The 22070-nt window shown below is 39.4% G+C and overlaps 1 protein-coding gene across 8 annotated transcripts in view; it reads left to right on the forward strand.

Moving 5' to 3' along the window:
- Positions 1–22070, forward strand: part of LOC6607153 (maternal protein pumilio) — a 166636-nt gene that overhangs the window by 94771 nt on the left and 49795 nt on the right. For 2 of the 8 annotated variants that reach the window (XM_032720465.1, XM_032720467.1), the window contains exon 2: positions 930–941. The exons of the other annotated variants lie outside the window; for them this stretch is intronic. In XM_032720465.1, coding sequence (XP_032576356.1) covers positions 930–941 — 12 coding nt within the window. The remainder of the gene's footprint in view (positions 1–929; positions 942–22070) is intronic. 8 annotated transcript variants of the gene reach the window in all.

A 22070-nucleotide genomic window follows, 5' to 3' on the forward strand; every position in this document is an offset into this window, starting at 1 on the left:
CAGAGGCCAACCAACCCACAGACCACACGCACCACTCCCCTCGCTCCATCCACACCTTCCCGCTCTGAAGGCTTTTCCAAACACCACCCACCACCCACCATCCCATCCGCCAACATTGCGGTCGGAAAAGGCCACAGGGCAAGCGGCATTGGTTTCTGTTCCTCCGTTCTATAAGCCGCTTTGCCGGCCAATTTTCATCTCGACTTCCCCAGCCCGTCGCTTTGGTTCGCTCCCTGCCTCCTGCTCTTTTTCCCTTTATAGGCATTTTAAATTTTCCATTGCCCGGATTTTCAGCATTTTACAAGCCATGAATTTTTTAATAACCCTGCTGATTCCCCGCTCCAATCCCCTCGTCCAAAATGCAAGCGACAATTTTCGCGTCAATATTTATGAGAAGCGCGACCAAATTGAAGTTGACAACCAAACGAACCTAGGCCAAGAGTATCGCCTTTGAACTGCAATTGCTTTTTGTGGTTTTTCGCCGAGGATTTTCGGCGGAAGAATAAGCCAAACAAAGAACCAAGACTCCTTTTGTTTTGACCTGAATGGAAATTTTAAGTTGGCTTCTGCGATGTAGTGCAGCGCGTTCTATGAATATTTCAAGGACTTAAGTTGCTGGGACGTGAGAAAACTATGCTGAAATTGCAGGAATAACGAATTGGATAAGATCCAAGCATTCTGATTCAATTACAAATCTTCCCCACACACACACGAATATTAATCTGAATTTATTATAAACCTGAGCAGAAGCTGAAGTGTACAGCTCTTCTAGTTTCTAAACTGAAAGATTTATTTCGTGCGCACAATTCGCCCACTGAAATGTCGTTATAAATCTCAAGACCTTAACCGTATTTATTTGTCAACATATCTGAAATTGCATTTTCCGCAACCATTGCTCACACTCCATCCTTTTCTATTTCTCTTTGCAGGTAGGTGACAATGTACGTAACTAACTTCTTCTGGTGGGAAATATCTGGCCATCTGCACTTTCAAAGCCCAAAACTCTTTGCCTCCATGGGTGATGTACACACATGTATTCTTCACAGATGGCTCCTTCCGACCATCGAAATATTAACCACTCAAATTGGCTTATTTATTAACAATTGATTATGTTATATAATCGTGTGCTAAACAAAATCTTCCGGCCAAGTGCGTCATTGCAAAAAGTGGGTGGGGTAAATATTAGCAATTAAGTGGTATTGAGTGAACCTAAAGTGAGGCAGTCAAATGCCAAAATGGAATTTTGTTTAGGCAATTAATGGCAGGCGATAAACAGAGAACAGGGGCCACAATCCTCAAACCATGTGAATTAAAATTATATCTTACGGCTGCATCGCAGAGAGCCATAAATTGGGCTTGCTTAAAGATAAATACTACTTTTTCAAGGACACTGCGAATTGTGTGTATTTAGCGATATATGCAATTAATATATCCAAGATATATGGTGGAATTTCTGAGGTGGCATTAGGTTAGTCATCATTTTTTGAAATGGCGACATCTGAAACAACGCCACGTCATCGGTTCTATAGGATAAATACCCTGGATATGGGGGGTATATAATGTTTGAAATTATTTTAAAACTATTTCTGTATTCTTCAAATGACACAAAAAACATACACCGTATCAATGGTTCCATCCCGTTGTATTTTTCTTGAATTTTGGTCTATTTAAGTTTATTTTTACACCACACCTATTTTCGTATAAACCTATTAAAATCTTAAATTTATTTGATCAGAAAAATTTGACTTAGTCAGCGCTGCGGCTGCCAACTAAATATAAACTTTAAACAAATCAGTTTATTTTATATTGAATTTCGTTCGGTTCATTTGCATCGAAAAAACTGAAGTAGATATGACGTTCAAAAAATCGATCAGCGCGTGGAAAAAGGGCTAAAATCCCATAAATAATTAGCATAAAAAACAAATGCGTAGGCACATCCAAATCTAAGAGTTTAGCACACATGCTGATAAAATGTATACCGGCTTTTTGAAGGATTGTTGTCGTCTGTGAAAGAAGGCAAAACAAAGACGAGTATAATATTAATAAAACAAGTTGGCAGTTTATCTTCTTGACTTTGAAAACAAGTCAGACAGCTTTTGATTTGATTACTTGTGAAAGAATTTGTAGCATGACCAGCCCAAAAAATATCTATGGACATATCAAGTCAAATGCACAAATTAAATATGATGCAACAACAAAGTACGAACTCAATTAAAAAGTTAAGCCAGATTTTGCTTTCACCATGTGTTTTCAAACACATATCGTTACTCAAGCGAATATAATCAAGAAGCCATAAAAGTTATATAACTTTTGTTTTAGAGTCAGTCAAAGCGTCGTAAAATAGACACAAATACGCAATTCCATCTGCCAATTTAACTTCCTAATTAACTAGACTAGTCTAGTCTAGTCAAGTCAAGTCGGTTCCCAAGTCCAGTCATAATTTCAACGCTGCTTGACGAAAATAAACGAATTCGAAATCTATATAGCAAGTTATACCTGAATGGGAAATGTCAAGATCGTAAACAAACCAAAACTTAAATAAAAAAACATGCCATCGATGGGAATTTCAGTAAAATGTGCCGAACAGCTGCTGTGCAGTCATTGCGATGGTTATGTTAATAATTTATTGCTAAAACTTAACAGCAAAGCTATCGGTTTTCAATATACTCCATCATATTGATTTCAACAGTTGTTTATATTGCAATTAAGAAAGTCGTTGACTTCAAAAATAATGTGCAGGAAATTGCTAAACGTTAGTAGTAATGCAGTTACGTTTTCAAAGACATAATAGTGATTTCTTAATACTAAAACAACACTTACTCCAACTTATGGGGCAACCTTAGCGAAAAACCTTGCCTAACATATTGCACAATATTTTTATTTTTTAATTAGAATCAATTTTTTTTTGTTTCACTGGCTTTTTCGTTTCTTTTTGTTAATTGGTGGCGAGCAATTCCATTGGATTTATTGGTATTTGTTTGTATATCTTACCAAAGTTGGTTAAAACCGGCAAAGAGCCAAAAAAAGAAGAAGAGCATTAATAAGCAACGGTAATCAAACGGAAGCAACCAAGTTGGTCGAGCGATCTGAAATGTTTATTGTGTTGCTGGGTTGGTCAATTTCCGGTTGACCGACAACACGATTATGTAAATGCGCTTAGAATGTGCTCGAATGCAATCTGTATAAAAATTATGGATTATCATTCACTTATAAACTGTTGAGCCGTCATAATGAACGATAATCGTGTCTAATGATGGTTTCACAATTAATTGAATTGGCTTAACTGCGAAAGAGAGACAAGCATGCAAATACAAATACATTGATTCAGATCTAGCTATAAAATTATTCAAAAACAATTAGAACTTTCTACTACTGTTTTTCCGATGCTAATTAATAAATCTCCTGAATACACACACCCATGTGAACTAGCCGATAGCATCTGCAGTTGCTCCAGATTGACAAATTTCGCCTTCAAGTCTCCACAAGACCCCCACTAATTAATGTTTATCTGGCGATCTCGGCACACTGTCGTTCATTTGGAAAGCTTGAAGAACATGGGGCCAAAGAGCAGGAATTAAGAATTCGCGACACGAAGAAAGAAACCGAAGAGTTGGGGAAGAAGTCGGAAGAACCGGTTGAGCTAACGACTCTTCTCGCGTATTGCCTTCAAATGGGTGTCAATGCTGAAGAAGCGACGAAGACGGCGCGACCGACCGTCAAACAGAATGAAACCGGTTCTTCAGAACCGCCACCTCGTAAACCAAACCCCCCTTTTCTTCGCATGTTGGGTGTTTGATAGTACCGTTAAGTAACGCGGTCAACATAACGGTGAACCAAAGACAGCGAAGAGTCAGCGTCGTTCTTTGGCTTTTGGCTTTGGCTTCGGCTTCTCTTTGGCAGATTCTTTATGCGACTGTCTATCTCGGATTTCTTTTCATTCAAGCCAAAAGTGCATAAGCCAAAATCTTGTTTGTTTTTCGTTTGCCATTTCCCTTGCCCCTTTTTTTTTTGGCCAATTATTTTCGCTTGGCCTGTAAGGCAGTGTACATTTCGTTCTTAGTTGGCCTGACCTGATTCTATGGCTCCTGTAGCTCCTATTTCCACTACAGTACCCTCTCTTCAGATTTTTTTTTGTTTTTGTTTGGTTCTTGTTCATGCCTTTGTGCTTTTGCGGTTGTTGCTGCAAATCTGTTGGCCTTTTTTTTGTCCAGCTTCGTCTCGGCTTTCAGTTTACCTGTGCTGTTCTGTTCTCGCTTCTGTTGTTGTTTTGGTTTAACGCTTTTTGACCTTAATACCCAATGAAAGGCGTCACCTTCATGGAATGGACCATACCCCCTTTCACTCCTCTTCTGCCACCAATTTCTTGGTAACTCAAAGTTAGTGCAAATTGAAACTGTCAGTCAAAGGGCAAAGGCAACGCAACTTCTACTGCATTCAAGCCCCAAAAACCCGTTTGCCCCCTGTCAACTCTCACTTTATACTGACCCCGAGTTGCATTTAAGTTGACAATGTCAGCCTGGATTAAACCAAAAAAACAACAACGAAAAGGTTTCGAAACCGAGTTGCAGCAGAAGGTAATGAAAATTTACCAAACGGTTTCCGAGTTACTTTACTGGGTGGTATTTTTGTTCTTAATTCCTCTCTTAAAACAACCTGAAATTTAGGTTTCCTCAATTAATAGCTAAGAACTAAAGATCAATCTCTAGTCCCATTACTCATTCTTGTGCCATGAACAACAGATACAGTTAAATCCACTTTGACATCCACCAAAGCCATTTTGCAGACCCCTTTCCCCACAACTTTTGTATCCAAACTCACACACACACCCCCCTAAAAATATATCAACACTATCTGTCATCAAGTAAAGTGTGAAAAATCGAAATGAGACAGCAAAACAAAGCTAGAAAAACTAAAATTTGAAAACGAAAATAAATATAGCTTGCCAAAAATGCGCGACTATATATTTTCGTATGTATTTTCCTTTTGGAATTTTCACCAGGTACAATTGCTGCCACCCAAAAACAAGAAACCAAAAAAAAACAAGGCGGTCACAATGCGGGCGTAGCAAACAACATACCAGTAATTCTGGTTGTCTGTCTGTCTGATTTGACACTTTTGTCGTGAGTTTCGAGCATGATAGGATGCCGAAGATAATGCTGCTCATGATGATGATGATCCGAAAGAAATACTTAGTCATAGTTTTCTTGCTCTCGTTATTGTCGCCTGCATGTGAAGCTTAGACATTGTGGCTATGGAAAAAGTGGGTTAAGACTGCGGCCATTGTTGTGTGTCGAATTTTGGCATGTGCGTCAGGTTTTCCTTTGTTACTTTACCTTCTCCCCTACAATTGGCATTGAATGAAAGCGCCTCAAGTTTGTTTGTTGGCCAACATATGCTCTGTATCTAATGAGGCCTTAAGAAGGAAAGGAAATTGGTTGCCCAGAGATGGTTGAACCTTAAAAAGATAGTAATTGGAAAGTGCGAAATCTCTGGGCTTTAAATTTGAAGCATAGAAAGTTTAATTAAAATGTAAGGTATTGAAGATCTGTGTACATTCATCCAATTCTTTGACTATGTTTACATCTAAAATTCGATCTAATCATGCTGTCTTAGTTTTATTGTTTTTTTTTTCCACTGAACTTGACCGCTAAACATTATTTAAATATTTCTTCGATAAGCAAATGAATTCCATTGATTAAGCTAAATTTAGAGGGCAATTAACGTTTATTTCTATTTCGATCTAACCTTCGACTTCTAAATTATTGTTTTTTCACCAATTTAAAATATTTGACTAATTTTTTTTAGTTTTATGGTGCAGCAAAACATTTCATACATTTGTATTCGAACTGCAGTTGGAATTAATTTATGCTTTTACGAATTGGTTTTACTTCGAAACTCACTCTATGCAAGGCATTTCCATAATTTATTTGGTTTTGGTGTTTCGTTGCTAGATTCCTCTTAGATATCTCAATTCCTGAAAGTTTTCACCATTTCCCCAAGGACTGTCGGCTTAAAGTTTAATAAACTTTATTCCTCACCAGCCAACCGGGCAGCACAATCCAAAAAGAAATGCAGTAACGTCTACGAAACAATGGTGCAATAAGAAAGAGCCAAAAAAAAAAAAGAAAAAGAAAATAAAATGGAGTGGGGGAACTATATAGGTAGGTAGGTTACCTGAAAAGGTAACTCCATGGCATGACACTCAAAAGTATTTTGTATGTCAATTGCTATTCAAGCTACTCACGAAAATACTGGGCGAAGAGGAAAAAGCTATAGAAGTGCCGGCAAAGTGCCGCAAAGTTTATGAGCAGACTTTTCGGGGAGTCAAGAAGTTCACTTTTCGGGGGGGAAGAAAGGCAGAGGGGTCACCCTCGAGTTTGTTAATTAAATTCACGGTAAGTGTGAAAGAAATGACTGGAGGAGCCCAAAAAAAAAGAAGTACGCTTAATAAATTTAAATGAGGGAAGAATTAGGACCAGCTATACGGGTGTTATATAATGTAGCAGAAGAAAGAAACAGAAATACAAAGAAACACATGCAACACGAATGCAAACAATGCTGCACCAAAACAAGATACATGAAATATGTGCTACTTAACCGCAAGTGGACTCAAGTTCAGTGCTTTTCTTTCATTGTGGTCGGCGCTTTATCCATATGAGATATCATTATCATTATAATTCTCATTCTTCTGGCCAACTTCCTCAGGCCTCCCGCCCGCCCTTTCTTCGCAGCTGGTTTTACATGTTTAGTTGGTGTGCCTTTCTTTTGGTCATTGACTTGGCGAAAAGTTCACTGAACCTAAGTTGTAGACAAGGGGGGGTTTAAGTTTAAGAAGCGCAAAAGTAGGTAGTCTGCGACTTTCAAAGGGAACGGAACGGAACGGAACCTTTCCCTAAACGCCTTCCAAGTGTCAGTTATATATGGGTCAGTACAACCTTTCCAAAGTCGGCTGGGAAAGGGTTTTGATTTGGCAACCAGTAGTTTGGCTAGAAAGTTGCGAATGGTACCGATAATTATAGTTATTACTTAAACTAAATTACCTAAATAAGCTTTTTAACTGAAACTCATGGTTACTTAAGTACTCAAAAAAAATCAATCTGAAGCATTCACTGCTTAAGTTTTTGATTTAAGTACCTTAGCCTGAGATCAAAGTCGTCTCCTGAGCGATTTTGCATTTCCATCAGCCATGTCTGGACGTGTGTCTGGTGTTTTAGGTAAAAAGGCGGTGATGATGTTAATGGACAGGATAAAGAACAAGGAGTGGGTGGAGAATCAAGCGCAGAAAAGTGAACAAAGCAAGATGATTATGTATGTTGGTGGAGAAGAAGGGGTAGCCACGCGTTTTGATGGATGACATTGATTGATGATGATTAATAATGGTGCATTTTTATTGCTTTTCATCAGGCCAGCATCCATCCCCCATCCATTTGAGTTGTTTAAACACATTAAAGTTGGTACTTGTGTTGTTCGAGGATAACACCTGCAGTTAGCCAAAACAAGGACCTAGTCCTTGGTATATCTCTATTTTCATCGCACTCTGCTGCGTTGATTATTTCGCTTGAGTGCGGCTCAAACTCATCAAGGAGAACAACCCAACAGGTCCACATTCCACTTTATCCTTCGTCCTTTTCGCCATTTTACGGCGCCATATGCTGCCACGCATATTCGCTCAATTAAAAAGCATAAAATTACATTTTCGCTCAAATGAACTTTGGTCGCCTTTAACCCTCAACCGCTTTCTCTCACTTTTGCACAAGTCGTTGCACGCCTTTTGCTTTGCTATCCCATTTTTTTGGGCATGAGTTTCGTGGTCCTCTTCATCATTTTCCACGCAGTTTCACTCGTCATTTTCAGCTATTTCCATCAACCAATTTGTTCCGTTAAGGCTTTAATGTCTCGCATGAGAGTTAACAAATAAATGTTTAGATCTAAAGAAACATTGAATGTTGAAAAAAAATATTTATATTTTATAGAATGTTTTTATTACTAAATTGGCTTCCCCATTTCCATTTCCCTGATTCGCTTTATCGCATTTTGCCCGAAAACCCACATTTGCGGTTTTATTTAAGCAACTTGACAGTCACTGCATCGTGTTTTTTGGGTCTTGTGCAAGGCGAGTCCATGTATTTTTTAGTAATTTATGTTCACCGCAATGGCATTTCATCAGAAAGAACCCCGTTCACCTGCACGGTCTGCTCATCAAGTATTACCCAACTTGACCCCGTTCAAGCTGCTAATTTGATATTTATAAAATAACGCAAAGAAAGCTGGCGAGGAAAATGAATATTTTCGGTATTGTGCCACACGGCGTATACTTAATTACATTTTGTGTTTTACAAGTTGTTAATTTTCCCGGGCACTGCCAATAAATTAATATGCAAAGGCGCACAAACACACGCGCATATAAAAAACAAAAAAAAAAAACGAGCATTTTTAGGGGCTACAAATGAAGACGCGAGAGGATGGCAACTTTTAACAGCCGGTCTCAGCTGAAAATTCCAAATCCTCGGCTCAGTTTAATGAAGCATGGTAGTCGTCCTTAAGTGCGCCAATACAGTGGGTGGGGTTGTGGAAAAGGATGGGCTTTAAGGGACACAACCAATTTGTTTGTGGGGTTGCCATAGTCACATATGAATTTTTAAATGCAAACATAATAAGCAGCTTAATGAACAGGCGGCACACACACACACGTGCACTTGGGAGACCCCCTCCCCTCCCTCCCCAGCACATCGTCCATTTGGGGGCAACCCTTTTTGAGTATGCGAACCTTGTGTCATGAATTCAACACGTGTGCGTGTGCGTGAGATCGGTGCAGAGAGAAAGGGGAAGAGCTCCACAGCAGCGGACAAAATAATAAGGTCAAAAAATAAAAGGGTAACTTTTCAAGTTCCACACTTTTTTGAAATTAGTAAAAAAAAAAAACAGAAAAATATCATTAGCTTCAGTTAAAAGGAAGAAGAGATGAATATTATAATGGAACCATGTATATATTTTAAATTATAAAACTAACTCATAGAATATAGAGTTATTACTTTGACAGCGATAGTAATAGTAATAGTGGGGCGTGCGGTTGTGCACAACCGTTTACACCCAACTTTATCATCGTTAACACTTTAACGACTCTAGCGACTACCCAACATTCTCATCTTGTCAGTCAGCGTTGAAAATACCACAAAGAACTGTCAAAGTCGTCGTCATCCTTCCACGAGGCCCCACGCCCACGAAGCCGCCTGGTTACCCAACCCCTGATAAGTCCTCCACAGGCACGAGCATCACCATCATCATCATCAGCTGGAGCGGCAGCCACAGCAGGATTGTCATCATATCATTCCCCTGTCGTGGGTGGATTTTTTGCGCCAGTTGTTGTTTTGCTTGTTGTCCCTTCGGTTTCTTTGTCCTTGCGTGTGTCCTGTCACCAGCTCTCGGTGTCTGTGTTTATTTGCTGCTGCCATTGGAGCTCTTGTTTTTTTGTTATTTTATGCTCGCACAATTTGCATTTTAATTATTTAAGAGAATTTTGATTAAAAAATATATATATCGCGTGGACCGACGGGCACAAAAAGTTTGGTTGCTCTTTCTATTCATGTCGAATGCGCCGTTTTGAAAAAGGCTTCGAATTCGGTTTTCATTAACATTTAAATCAAATTTGGAAATATATTTTTCGGTTGCTTTTCAAATAAACAATACCTTGGTTGCATGCAAATAATAATTGCTTTATTGAAGTGTCAAAATATAAGTTCTGTTTGCTTGTTTGTGCACTGATAAATATATTCAAAAATAATGATATTGAAATCAATATGATTGTATAAAAGAACATTCGAAATTCGACTTGCATTACTTTTGACTATCATCCATGGAAGTTGCTCTCCTTTTGGCTACTGCCGTGGTACAAACAAAAAAGAAAGCTTTTCGCTCGAAGGATTAAGCCGCTGCTAAGGGCTGATTCTGCGGCATCAGTTAAAAACAAACCCCCTCAGCAGAGAATCCAGTCGGCTTGGTTATGATGTTTTATGCATGTGACGTGGCCGCGTTAATTCCGACACTTTCATCAAATGTTCTCTCTTTCATCAGGGGAAAATTTCATTCATTTAATTTGAAAATTTTTACGATTGATGTGGATGTTGTAGAGCGGGGAGTAAAAAGTGTTGCAATTTGCACCTTGCTTTAGATGGCTCATTAGACGGGGAAGAACGAACATCGGACATGGACAACATTTCACATGCGGGGTGCCCAATTTATGTGGTCCCCCAACATTATTCAAAGTGACAGGCTTCCTTTCTCTGTTGCGCTCCTTGGACTACCTGTCAAGTGGCAGCCAGTGCAACAATTTAGATACGGATACATCCAGTTGCCTGCCCCCCCGACCGACGACCCACGCAACATGGAAAGTGGCAGGGAAAAAGAGAATACAGAAGCAATAAACATTTTTACAGCCATAAATTCTTTTGAGGCACTTCACTCCCCTTCCCGCCGCCAACTCATCCACCGACCTCTCCTCACTTACTAAATTCTTCATAAATTTCTTGTTTTTATTACATTTTTGAACTTACGAAAATTTTGAAATGCCCCTCGCCCCGTCTTTGCGTTGGCTCTTGTTGCATCTGAAATAAATTTTTAATATCTAATTTTTTATTTCCTTTCTTTTCTTTGCAGGTAAGTTTTATCCATCACCGGAGAATCGAGAACGAACACCACCACCTCCATTCGGGTTTAGCACCCTGTTCCTCGGATGTTGGGAGCACATGTGTAATGGTTTTTATTCTCGGTTTCTTTTTTATTACACTATCAAATGCATTTTGGGGAATCTACTTACAAAAATTACATTTCCGTGGCTTTTAAACGGAGTCAGAACTTTAATGCCAAACAGATTCTCGGGCGAAGCACTTGTACGAAAGTAAACAGCATTATATTATCATATTTTCTAGATTGAAGATATTTTTATTGCTTTTCAAATGGAACATTTCCTTAATTTAGGTTTTATTGGTTTGCGCTACTTATTGAAAACAACATTTTTAATTGAAATTTAATGGATCTGGAGTTTTTGTATGTCATTTTCATGCCTGCTTGTAAATGTAGTATCATAAAAGCACAATTTAATAACCAAAACAATGAACTCAAGACTGCGAGAAACACCTTGAACTATATTACACCACTAATGTTCCGCCTATAAACATTTTTAAAAGTACCATTATTAACATACGTGAAACATTCGCGCACATGCCGTATATTTCAGGCCTTATTTTGTACCCATGCTTTTAGGGTATTTTGAATTAACAGCCAGTTCGATATTCGTTATATATATGTTTATATATTCAATAGAAAAGATTTCATTTGGTGTCAAGGTGTTCTGGGTAATTGGTAATTATTTTCATTATTGTTAAAAAGAATCCCAAAAATATGCAAAAACTCTGGGTCACCTTTCTAGTTTTTTTTTGTGTTCAATATTTAATTTTTGAGTTGATTTCCCCCGAGATTTTCAGTTTTCAGCCACATAATTAATGTCTACTTAAGTGAAATGACAGTCGGTCAGTTGCTCTGATTTTCCGCCACTCTCGATCCCTACCGCCCACCGTCCACCGCCCCCTATTTTCCACCCAGCTAGTTTAATTACTCACTAAGCAGACTATATAGCAACAGCGAAATCGGGCGAGTGGTGCGCAGTCAACAGTGTCTGCTAAAAATATCTCATCACCGCACACACCTGCACGCCGGACAGCCCGAAGTTCGTTGGCTGCGCTGAGGTAAAAATTTATTTTTAATTTGGAAGAATATTTTCACAATTTTTTCCACTCTACTATACTCACGCATGTTCATGTGTATTCATTTTTCCTGATATTTGCTATAGAGAAAAATTTTGGATTCTTTTTTGCGTTCTGTCGTTTTCTTTTTCTCCTGTTTAGATTTTGATGATAGAAAAATATTTTTCTTTTGGCTTGCATGGCAGGCAATTTACACATTGTTAAAAATTACGTGAAATATATTCGAAAAATGTGTCTATATTTAAAGAAAATGTAGGAGACTGGAGAATTTTAGGCGTTTTAATGGCACACAGACTGGAATTTGTAGAAATTGGATTGCTTTTTATTTATATGTAGGGGAAGACTTCTCCAAATGAAATTGGCTGAAAAATACGACAATCTAATTTGGCCAATACTCGCCGTTATTCATGTATATGTGCTTGCCGCATAAATTGACCTTTTGACCCCTCTTGTCTTCATCTCAGCCTAACAAGCTCACATCTCATATTCATCGTTTTGTGGGGCTCAGTTAATAAATTGATTTAACCCAACCAAACAGAGGCAACGTTATGAATTCAAATTGGTTGACATTGTTTGTCGCTTGTCACCCACTCAGGGGTTAAACGGGCAATATAATAGGGGGTCGAAAAGGGGATGTGGGCGCTGTACAAAGCTTCATCGTTAGGCTATGCATTGATTTCCACTCAGCAATTGTCTAGTTTAATTGAATAGCTTTCAATGCAATCTGAGTTAATCAGCTTTTGTCCGTTAGCCCAGGTACAGTTGTGTTCGCTGATATTTTTCATTTCAGTTGTCTTCAGCCGCAGATGTAGAGTTGTACAGTTGTGTTCAATAATATTTCAATTAACCCGCTCTCGTTGATATGACGGATCTTTCCTTTATGCACATCTATGTACGAGTGCTGACATCATTTCCGTTTTGCAGCAGCAATGCAAAAAAGAATTCAATTAGTGTGGCCGTAGGCAAAATATAATGCCACGATAAGTGGACAGTCCTCGCTCCTCTTCCATTTTTTTTTTTTTTTCAGTGGTCTCCTCATCTCTCCCTCTTGCATTCAGTGGCTGTGTCGCGTTCATTTGGTTCTGTTTTGCGCCGCCTTAAATGGATTTTGATTGAGTTTAATTAAATTTTATTAGGTTTTGTCACCCTCTCCACATGGACCGATGATGATGTACGTCCGGTCTACAAGAGGACGGTCAAGTAAGGGGTTTATTCTATGGGGAGCGAACCGAGAGAGGGATCTCTTGGTTTTTTATCTCTAAAATCACAGCATTTGCTTTTGGCTTATTATTGTAAAGTGAACGGGCGTGATGCATTTGATGTCTATATGGACTTAAACGAGGGTTCTTTATTAGTAAGAGAGAAGGATGGTGCGAGTGAGAAAGAGACGGGGGAATATGACTGTCCGAGACATATAAAATTTCACTCATTCAATTCAGATTCGTTTGTTCAGTCAGTCAGTCCTCTTCTCGCTGCATTCACATCCATTTACGATGTGTTTATTGAGTCTTTGGTGGCCTTTGAATCTCTTCTTTCCAACCGGCTCTATACCCCACTTTTTCCCACTCTTTTTTCTGTGTGGCCAATGAAGTCGTCTTTGGTTTTTCTTAGCTATATGGAATTGAATTGAATTGAAGCATTGAACTGTCTTTTTATGGCTGGTAAAATGGTTTCGTTTCTTTTCGTTTATTTGCAACCTGCCAAAGCGGTTTGAAACCAAATATCTTTATTTTTCAAGGCGTTGAAGGCATAGGAAGTTGCTCTAATTGGTGCCAGGTTTCGCACTGAACGAGTATCTTCGCTAGAGGCCGTTAAATTGCAAACTTTATTACTCTCATTTTCTCATTTGCCAACATTATTTGAAAGTTGCAAATTGAAATAGATTTAAATCCTTTAATAGACATCAGTCAAGCAAATCAGGTAATTTAAGACCTAAAAACGCCACTAGTCATAGATGAAATGGGGTAGGCGAAAATACCGTTGTTCACGCACTTCGGTTGATGGGGTTTACGAGCCACAATTTCATACAAATTTAAGCTCTTAAAGATGACATTTTGATCTGTTTTGATTTCCCCAGAGAGGGTGTCCTGTGTGTCCTTGCAGTCCTGTAACGTGATTTCTTTTTCGCAGTCTCCCTTTTTTCACTGCCGCCCCCTTTCTGCCCCCTTTGCCCCGGCGAACTTATTTTGGTTAACGTGTTTTTTATATATTCCCACCCATATATGTATGTGTGTATGGGTCGGGTTTATTGCTGCTTGTCTGTGCGGAAAAGAGAGGGAATTGACGGGCAGGGAGTAAGCGAGATGGCGAAGGGTCGTCGTCTCGCATATCCTTAATACATAAAATATGTTTGATGGTTTCGCCATGCTCATATGTCAAAGGTTAGCGCACGTGCTCACGCTCTCAGAGTGCTTTGTTGTTGGCTGGGCTGCAAAATCGAAATTTAATATATATCCATCGGCATATATATGTATATACATATATATCTCACATATATCTGCGTGGAATTAAAGTATCCTGCGAGGGTGGTCCGGCCGGTTTTTGGTGATATATCGAACTCTATTTTGCGGTGGCTGCTGAAGGATTACCCCGATTTTTGTGGCGCATCTCTCGCATTTATTTGGGATTTCCTTGCTCCCTGACTCCCTGAAACCAAAAAGTATCTTGTAAATGTTGAATAATTTATGATGGACTCGCAGTTGGGCCCCCCGCCTCCACCACTTGACTCTATTTTTTTAAAGATCGATTGATTATATTTTCAAAGGGGCAACCTCCTTATCGTCGCATTGGTAACGCCAAAAACTTTCAATTATCCTCCGGTCGGGGCAACATAATGACAATTGATTGCCATTGTCAGGCAATATCTACTCGGGCGATAGAGCCGACCAATCAATTATAGGCCCCAATGCGTTTCCTATTTTTATCGTTCGCTTTTTATCACCCACAAATGTTTGTCATGTTTACCTTTTTCCGGAACAATTCCATAATTGGAGAGCCTCTTCACTGTGTGCGCCACATAGAAAGTTTTACGAGTAGGAAATCTTTTGGGTGAAAATCTTTCGAAGACCAAAGTTAATTTCTGTATATTGCGCGGAGAGAGTGGAACGACGATGTCGAGTGTTATTTTTGTGTGCAGCCGCAAATGACAAACATTGTTATCGCGCCTCATCTTCCTTTGCCCGCCCCATTGTAGTTTTCTTTATCTTTGCCGCAATGTCAGCGACAATTGCTGGGTAAATATATTTACCCAAAACCAAACCACAGGCATTTCAGTCTAGTGCTATTCATGCGACTTTGGATGATTTTACTGCAACTTATGGGTCGCTGGAAAAAAAAATAGATGGCCAATGATTCACAAAGTCAATAGGCAAACCTCTTTTTGGCAACATTTGTTGTGAGTTTCAATTTTAGTTTACAATTTAATTAGCTGAAGTAATTCCAGTTCTTTTCTGTTTGCTTAGTTGCACACAAGATTTTACTTAAAGATAGTGTTTATAATGGCCACCATATAAGATGAAGGGCAATGTGGAGTTCTTGGCTAATTTTCGTTATCAGAACGCCAGAAGCTGTTTGCCATATTTGCGCCGTGATAAATCTGTACTACTTTAGCTCACCTTGCGTACAACCGACGACGTATCATATAACCGGGAGTCCAGACAGACGGATGAGTTTAGGGCGCAGTGTTTGCTGAGATTCTTTTCACCGACGTGAACTGATTTGCCTGGCTGCTGCAAGTTTTCAACCCAAACCCCGGAACCCTCGTCACATTAATGTCTCTATAGCTGTCAGTTTAGCCTCTGCCCGTGCAGGTGGGTGGTTCTGGCGGAAAAGTGGGTGAAAGTGGATGGGGGTTTGCAGAGGGTGAAGTAAGGGGCGTGTCTGTGCTTATCAGTGAAAACATTTGGCCAACCTTCTCTGGCGCCTGTTTAACGGGTTGCCTTACTGGGGATAAGGGAACATGGTTTACTTTTTTTTTACCCCAGTCTGCCAGCAGCCCTTCATTTTATTATGCCCTATTCTTTTTTCTGGGTAGTTAGGAGGTGCAAATGTGCGTAACTTGCCACACTTTCAACACCTCGTGGCAGTTTGGAACAAAAAAAAAATGGAAAAAGAAAAAAACGGAAGAAAAAAGAGGCAACCTTATGGCGTTGGAAAAGTTTCAATCTGCGTGTAGAGGATCCCCACGGGGCGTATGTGCAATTTTAGCGATGTAAACTTTTTGGCATTAAATTGCCAGAGATTTTCCTGCACTTTCCCTAACCCAAGGCGCAGCGACAATTAATCATCAAGTCGCTGGCAAACGGCGAAGGCGCCCCTTTTACACGATTCTTTTTTAGTGACAAACACATGTCTTCGACTTGGCGAATGGGGGTATACCTACCCATCTACCCATCGTATTTTCGTTCTCACGCCTAATCGTTAAACAATTGTTTAACATTAAAATGGCCACATAATCACATTAATTAGCATTTTCGTTGCGCTTCGCCAAAGTATTTTACCTTACCCCTTTTTTCCGCGCTTTCATTGCCGTTAGTTTGTTAGTTTGGTTGGTGTGTGCCAAAAATCGTGTACTATATACATATATACACAGTTTCTGCGGTTTGTCGTTCCTGCACACCAGCTGTTTGATTAATTTGATGGGTGTGGCGGTATTTACTTGGCGATTTATGTGTGATGTGTTTTTGAAAAGCAAACAAAAGGGAGGATCATCTGCCATTTGCATTTGCACCAACGAATGCCACTTTAATCGATTTTGCGGCAAGGAAATCGACAGGATTTCGATTGTTTGCTGAATATTTGCAAGAGCCCATTTGACTGGCTTATATGGTTTATTAACAAGTTCTAGTTATATAGAGTATACTTTCGATATTTTATATTCAACTTTAAATTTAATTACTTTTAAATGCGTTTCGCTATGCAAACGGCAGTGTTGTTGGCCTGTGTTTCACCCATTTATGTTCCCACAATTCCGAACACGTTGTTTACTAATATATTTAACTATTTTCCGCTTCTGCCAACTGTTCAAATCCATTCTGTTTACCGACTTTTTGGTCCATCGGTTCAATGCAGCACATTTTTGTTTACACTTTGCCCGGATTCCGGATTTCGAAACAATATTTCGGTCTGTTTTTCCCAGTCCATTCTGAACTGAACCCAATCACTTTTGTTTGCCAACGCGTAATTATTGTTGCTTATTTGTTTACTACTTTCATATGCATAATTACTGATATAATTTCAATTTAATTGCAATTAAGTTTTTGCGTAATTTGCGTTGTACAACACAAGCAACAAAAACCAAATCTGTTGGGGGGGAGGAAGCTTTATTTTTTTGTTTTCAGGGTTAGTGAGGATGAGGTTCCACAAATCAACATGTTCGAACCATTACCAACCATTGTAAATAGGTGCTCAAATTGTTTTTGTTTGCTCTTGGAAGATAAATTGAGCAGAATTTATTTATGGGGATCCGCAAGCAAATGGATTGATTCGAGGGAAGGAGATTTCCTATGGATTTTGATGGGGGGAGGAAGAGGCAGTCTGCCTCTCATTAAAGTCGAGGCACTTAATAAATTGTCCATCATTAAAAGTTTTAGGCACTTTAAATGGGCCAGCCCGAAATGCTAATGGAGTTGCCCTTATAAACTGAACGAAAGCGGTCTTTATCTCTTGAACATGTAGCGAGATCTGTGTGGCTAATTAACATGATTTATGCCACAAATAAAAGTCAGTTGTTTTTACTCAAACATTTCGCACAACTTTCATAGGAAAATTGAGCATAATTAACGGGCAAAGCAAATCACAAGGCTTTCTAACGCTTCCAACACAAGTTGTATGTGTGTATATTCATACCGAACAAGATTATAAATAATTGAAACATTTATTGCAGTCATAAGCAATTGCAAATCTAATTATAATTAAGCCGACTCGAGTCGCCGCCAAAATCGCTCTCTCTCTCACTCTCTCCATCGAAAACATCGTTTTCGGCTAGTCAAATGTATCATCTAATGCCATAATATATGTCATAAATTATAAGAGGCAGATGGCAACTGGCAACTGGGTATCTTTTGGTTTGGCCAAGCTCACGGGATGAATCTGAGAAGCTTTCTGGGCATTCTCATACCCAATTTGCCATACTGCACCTGCCATTTGTAATTTGGCTCGCTCAACACATCACACACTTATTTATTGTTAGGTTTTGAATTTTTTTTAGTTTGCATTTTTGTATTTTCCTATCATTTTATTTCCAAATAATTTCCTTTAGTTTCTAGTTAATATAATTTTTATTTGCTTGACTGACCCTTGGTTCATTCCATTTCAATTCAATTTCATCAGTATTGTTTATTTATTCTTTACAGATTTTCCGAGTATTTTTCCTCGTTTTTCATTCGTTTTTGATGCCTTTTTATGCGTTCTGGCCCTATTAATATGCGCCCAGCGTATACGTAATAAATTATTGTCTTGCCATTTGTACAGTTAATCAGGCTCAAAAGGTGAACGTTGGCGGCATTACCTGCTCTAGTGTCCAGATATAGACTACTATATATATTATATATACGTTTGTAGGAATCCTCAGCTATATAGATGTTTCATGGCTGGTGAGGCGGCTGCCAGCGATTGCTTTGCAATTTGTTTCGCTGCCTTTTTCTGTGGCAGCAAATTGTTGGGGTCTTGTCGAAAGTCGCCTGGCTGTGATGTTGTTCGTGTTGCTGCTACTGCTGCTGCTGCAGCTTCATGTTCGACTGCAATTAATGTGGACACTTAATTAATCATAAAAATTGGCGAAAAGTGTTTACGGCTCATTTAAATTGACAAATGCCGTGTGGGCTGTGTGGGCTGCTTTCTGGCCATGTTTGTCTCTGCGCCATCTTGCCCCCTTGTTGCATCATCAAAAAGAAGTGAAACAACCAAAAAACGTTCTGACCTGATTAACATTTTCAGTGTCCGCCCTCGGCAATTTCCCAATGCAAATTATTCATAAAGCAGTGCTCATAATTTCGTGATTATGATAACAAACTCATTTGTTTTCCATCTCAACTTGTTGTCGAGTCGCATCAGCATCAGCTTTAGCATCAGCATCTCGCAAAGTCGCAGGAACAACGTCGACCATCTGCCCGCATGTCTTTTGCATACTAATTTGATGATTTTCGACGAGCTGACTGATGTCTGGCAGTTAGATGCTTATCACTGGATTAGGCGCCCAATGAGTCTGGGGTGTATATGAATGCGTATGTTTGAATGGAATGAATGTCTTCTGGGAGCAGCATCTTCAGCCGCTTTTCGCTTGTTATTCTGACAGATACACCGAAGCCGTCGTCTTGTTATTGGTATTCTAATCAGATGGCATTGTGAAGAGGGTTGCATGGCATCGTTTTCGGATTTTCATTTCGTTAAGATCCTCAGAAATTTGATGCCAATTAAAAGGGTATTAGACATTTTGAGGGCGGAAATGTAACGCTTTTCCTATCAGTGTCTCTTAGTATTTGAAAAAAAACTCCACTTATACAAATGCTTAGTACTTTAATTTTGTCAATATTTTCCCTGTTTAAGCCTCCTCCATTTCCAATTGCCATAATTGTATGGAAACCCCGTAGTCATTTAGGTTTTTCCCCCTAATGTGACCCTTATTCTGACATCATCTCGATGGATTATTACTTCCTCTTGTCCGAGTTCATGATCTCTTTCATCTAATGGCAAAACTCCCTCTAATTATGCGATGCATCACAAATAAACAAATTTCAACTGGAGCTACTTTTGTTGGCCTCTAATGCCGTGCACGTACCGAGTTATTTCCCCCTGCCCCCACGACCTTCGCACCCGCACCACCAATTTCCTCGACCCCCATACACCCCCCCTTGGACGACCCATGGACGCACTAATTTTATGGCTTAATATACTCTCACCATGGGTGGCGGGGAAAATTGCGTAACTATGAGAGGAGGGGGTCGGGTGAAATGGAAATGGATGCTGCTGGTTCTCCAGCGCAAAATTGGCACTCAACGTCAGAGTTTCCCATTCCTTAGGGCTGTCACTCATTTGCTCATTCCACAGTTTTCCCCGCTTTTCCGACGCACCCCCTTTCTGCCCACTTGCCATTCATTGCGTTGCGAGGAAAAGAAGAAAAGACGAAAAGAAGAGAACATGAAGAAAAATATTTGTCACGGCAGCTTGGAATTCTTAATTTTATTACACTTTTTTCTGGCGTGCGTAACAGCCAGCTGAAAGGGGGCGTCATGGCAGAAGGGGGCGTGTCTAAGATGAGAGGATAGCCTCGTTTTCTGTTTGCCACCGCGCCCCCTTTACTTTTTTTGCCCCGGATTCCTGCATGCAAATTTGGTCTTGTCGGAAATGACATTTTCATGCGTAAATTGAAATGTGAGCGACGTGTTTGGGGATTTGTGTCGCAGCGCAGCCTTTTTTGCAAAAAAAAAAAAATAAATAAAATAGGAGAAGAAGAAAACCCCCGCACTCTGCGGGTGAAAAGCCGACCCCAGCAAATGGGAAAAATAAAAGCAAATTGTCATAGCTTTTAATTATTTTTCATTTGGCTGGCGCCGCCTTCAGAGGATTGTACCCTAAACGAAGTACTTAAAATGAGGTAGAATTTTATAACCTGCTTTTTCGCGGTAATTTCGTTGGTCAGTTAATTTAATTGGGGGCACTGAATGTATATATTTATTCATTTAAATTATTACTAACTAATGTATCCTCTTTACTTTACTTTCAGGTAAGTTCAACTTCCTTCAAGGCAACGAGCACAAAACGAAAGCAATGACAGCTAAGTTTCAAGTAGACTCCTATATATTATATATCAACATACACTAGCATCTCTTATATAAGTACATATGTACCCTTTAGCAATATCGAAAGCATTCTCGTTTTTAATTATAACAAAACACAAGACTCGTCAACAGACGACTCGAAAATTGTGTCAGGCGGCCGATGCGAGAGTTTTTCAGTTGTTGTTGTTTTGCGGTTTGCCCTGATAAGCGAACAATTTCTATAACATTTCCTGTGTTGCCCGATAAAAGCAGTGAACAAAATGTGGCCCTGATAAAGGCAGAACATATTGCAAAGTTCACTCCCATCTTCTGAGAGAGGCATATGAAATTTAGCTTGAGCCTTGCATATTAGATTTTCGAACCCGGAGATTCTTCACACACATATAAAATATTCAGGCTGTGGAATGGCAGCAGTGGGCTGGATGCATATGAACGTATAGCGGAATAGGAGGAAACTTTCCCCAGACTTTAGTTTGTCGGGGAAAATTGAATTTCCTGCTATTGACTTTGGGGGAAAGAACACCGACAGCGAACATAGCACAACTTTCATGCGAGTATAGGCAACACACCAATGAAACAAAGATAAAAAATTACAAAAAATGTCAAAGGAGCAGCAAAAAAGTTCAAACTGAAAAGCAAAAATTGCAAAACACAAATCGAAAACTGATGTCTGGGGGAGAGTATGCATTTTTTTGTTAGGTGTATTTTCCGTTTTTTGGCTTCCAAAACATTCCCCATTTTGTCGTGTTTTTTTTATTTTTTATTTTTTGGTTTGTTTTTGTTTCAGCTAGCTATGCCGCGCCAACATTCAATAAAAATTCAATTTGCAATTGAATTTGTTTTCACTCGATATCCTTCCATTTCACTACTGTCCCCTCCGTCTCTCTCTCTCGCTGACTGTGCCTCTCTTTCTGACAGCATTGCAACTTGGTAAACATTGCAAGAATCGCCAATAATATTATACATATCCCCAACAACCAATTCAACATGCATGAGTGCAAAGAGTTAGCTACGATAGTGCCAATCAAGTGATATATTAACAGCAATCCATTTAATAAAAGTGTTCAAATGAACAGAGGAATATCCAAAAATCTACCAAGTTATATGGATAGTTTATGTTTCGAAACCGCTAACCCAAATCGGTTAACAAACTTTATCCGATACACTAAATATGCTGTCTAGGCCGCAGACCATTCACTTTTCATATCGCTCACTACTCAAATCTAAGCCCGCACATCAGCATCATATTTATTTCATCAGTTTGTTTTGGCAATTTTAATCCCAACACAACATTGTCAGTTTGCTTAAATTATAAATGCCTTTCGCCATATTTCAGTTCGGTTAAAAAAGCCACAGAACTCGCATACGGCAGCCAAGTGTGGGTGGTGGGTGGAATGGGCTGAATTCGAATTCGGAGGACGAGAAGCTTATCGTTTGCTGACGGCTTTTCTGCGGTTTTTACCAGTTTCCGTTCTCGCGTGGCTTATCGATTAAATTCATATCATTGACACGTCATAAACAAAAAATACAATGG

The sequence above is a fragment of the Drosophila sechellia genome, chromosome 3R (assembly GCF_004382195.2).
Source record: "Drosophila sechellia strain sech25 chromosome 3R, ASM438219v1, whole genome shotgun sequence".
Lineage (NCBI taxonomy): Eukaryota > Metazoa > Arthropoda > Insecta > Diptera > Drosophilidae > Drosophila > Drosophila sechellia.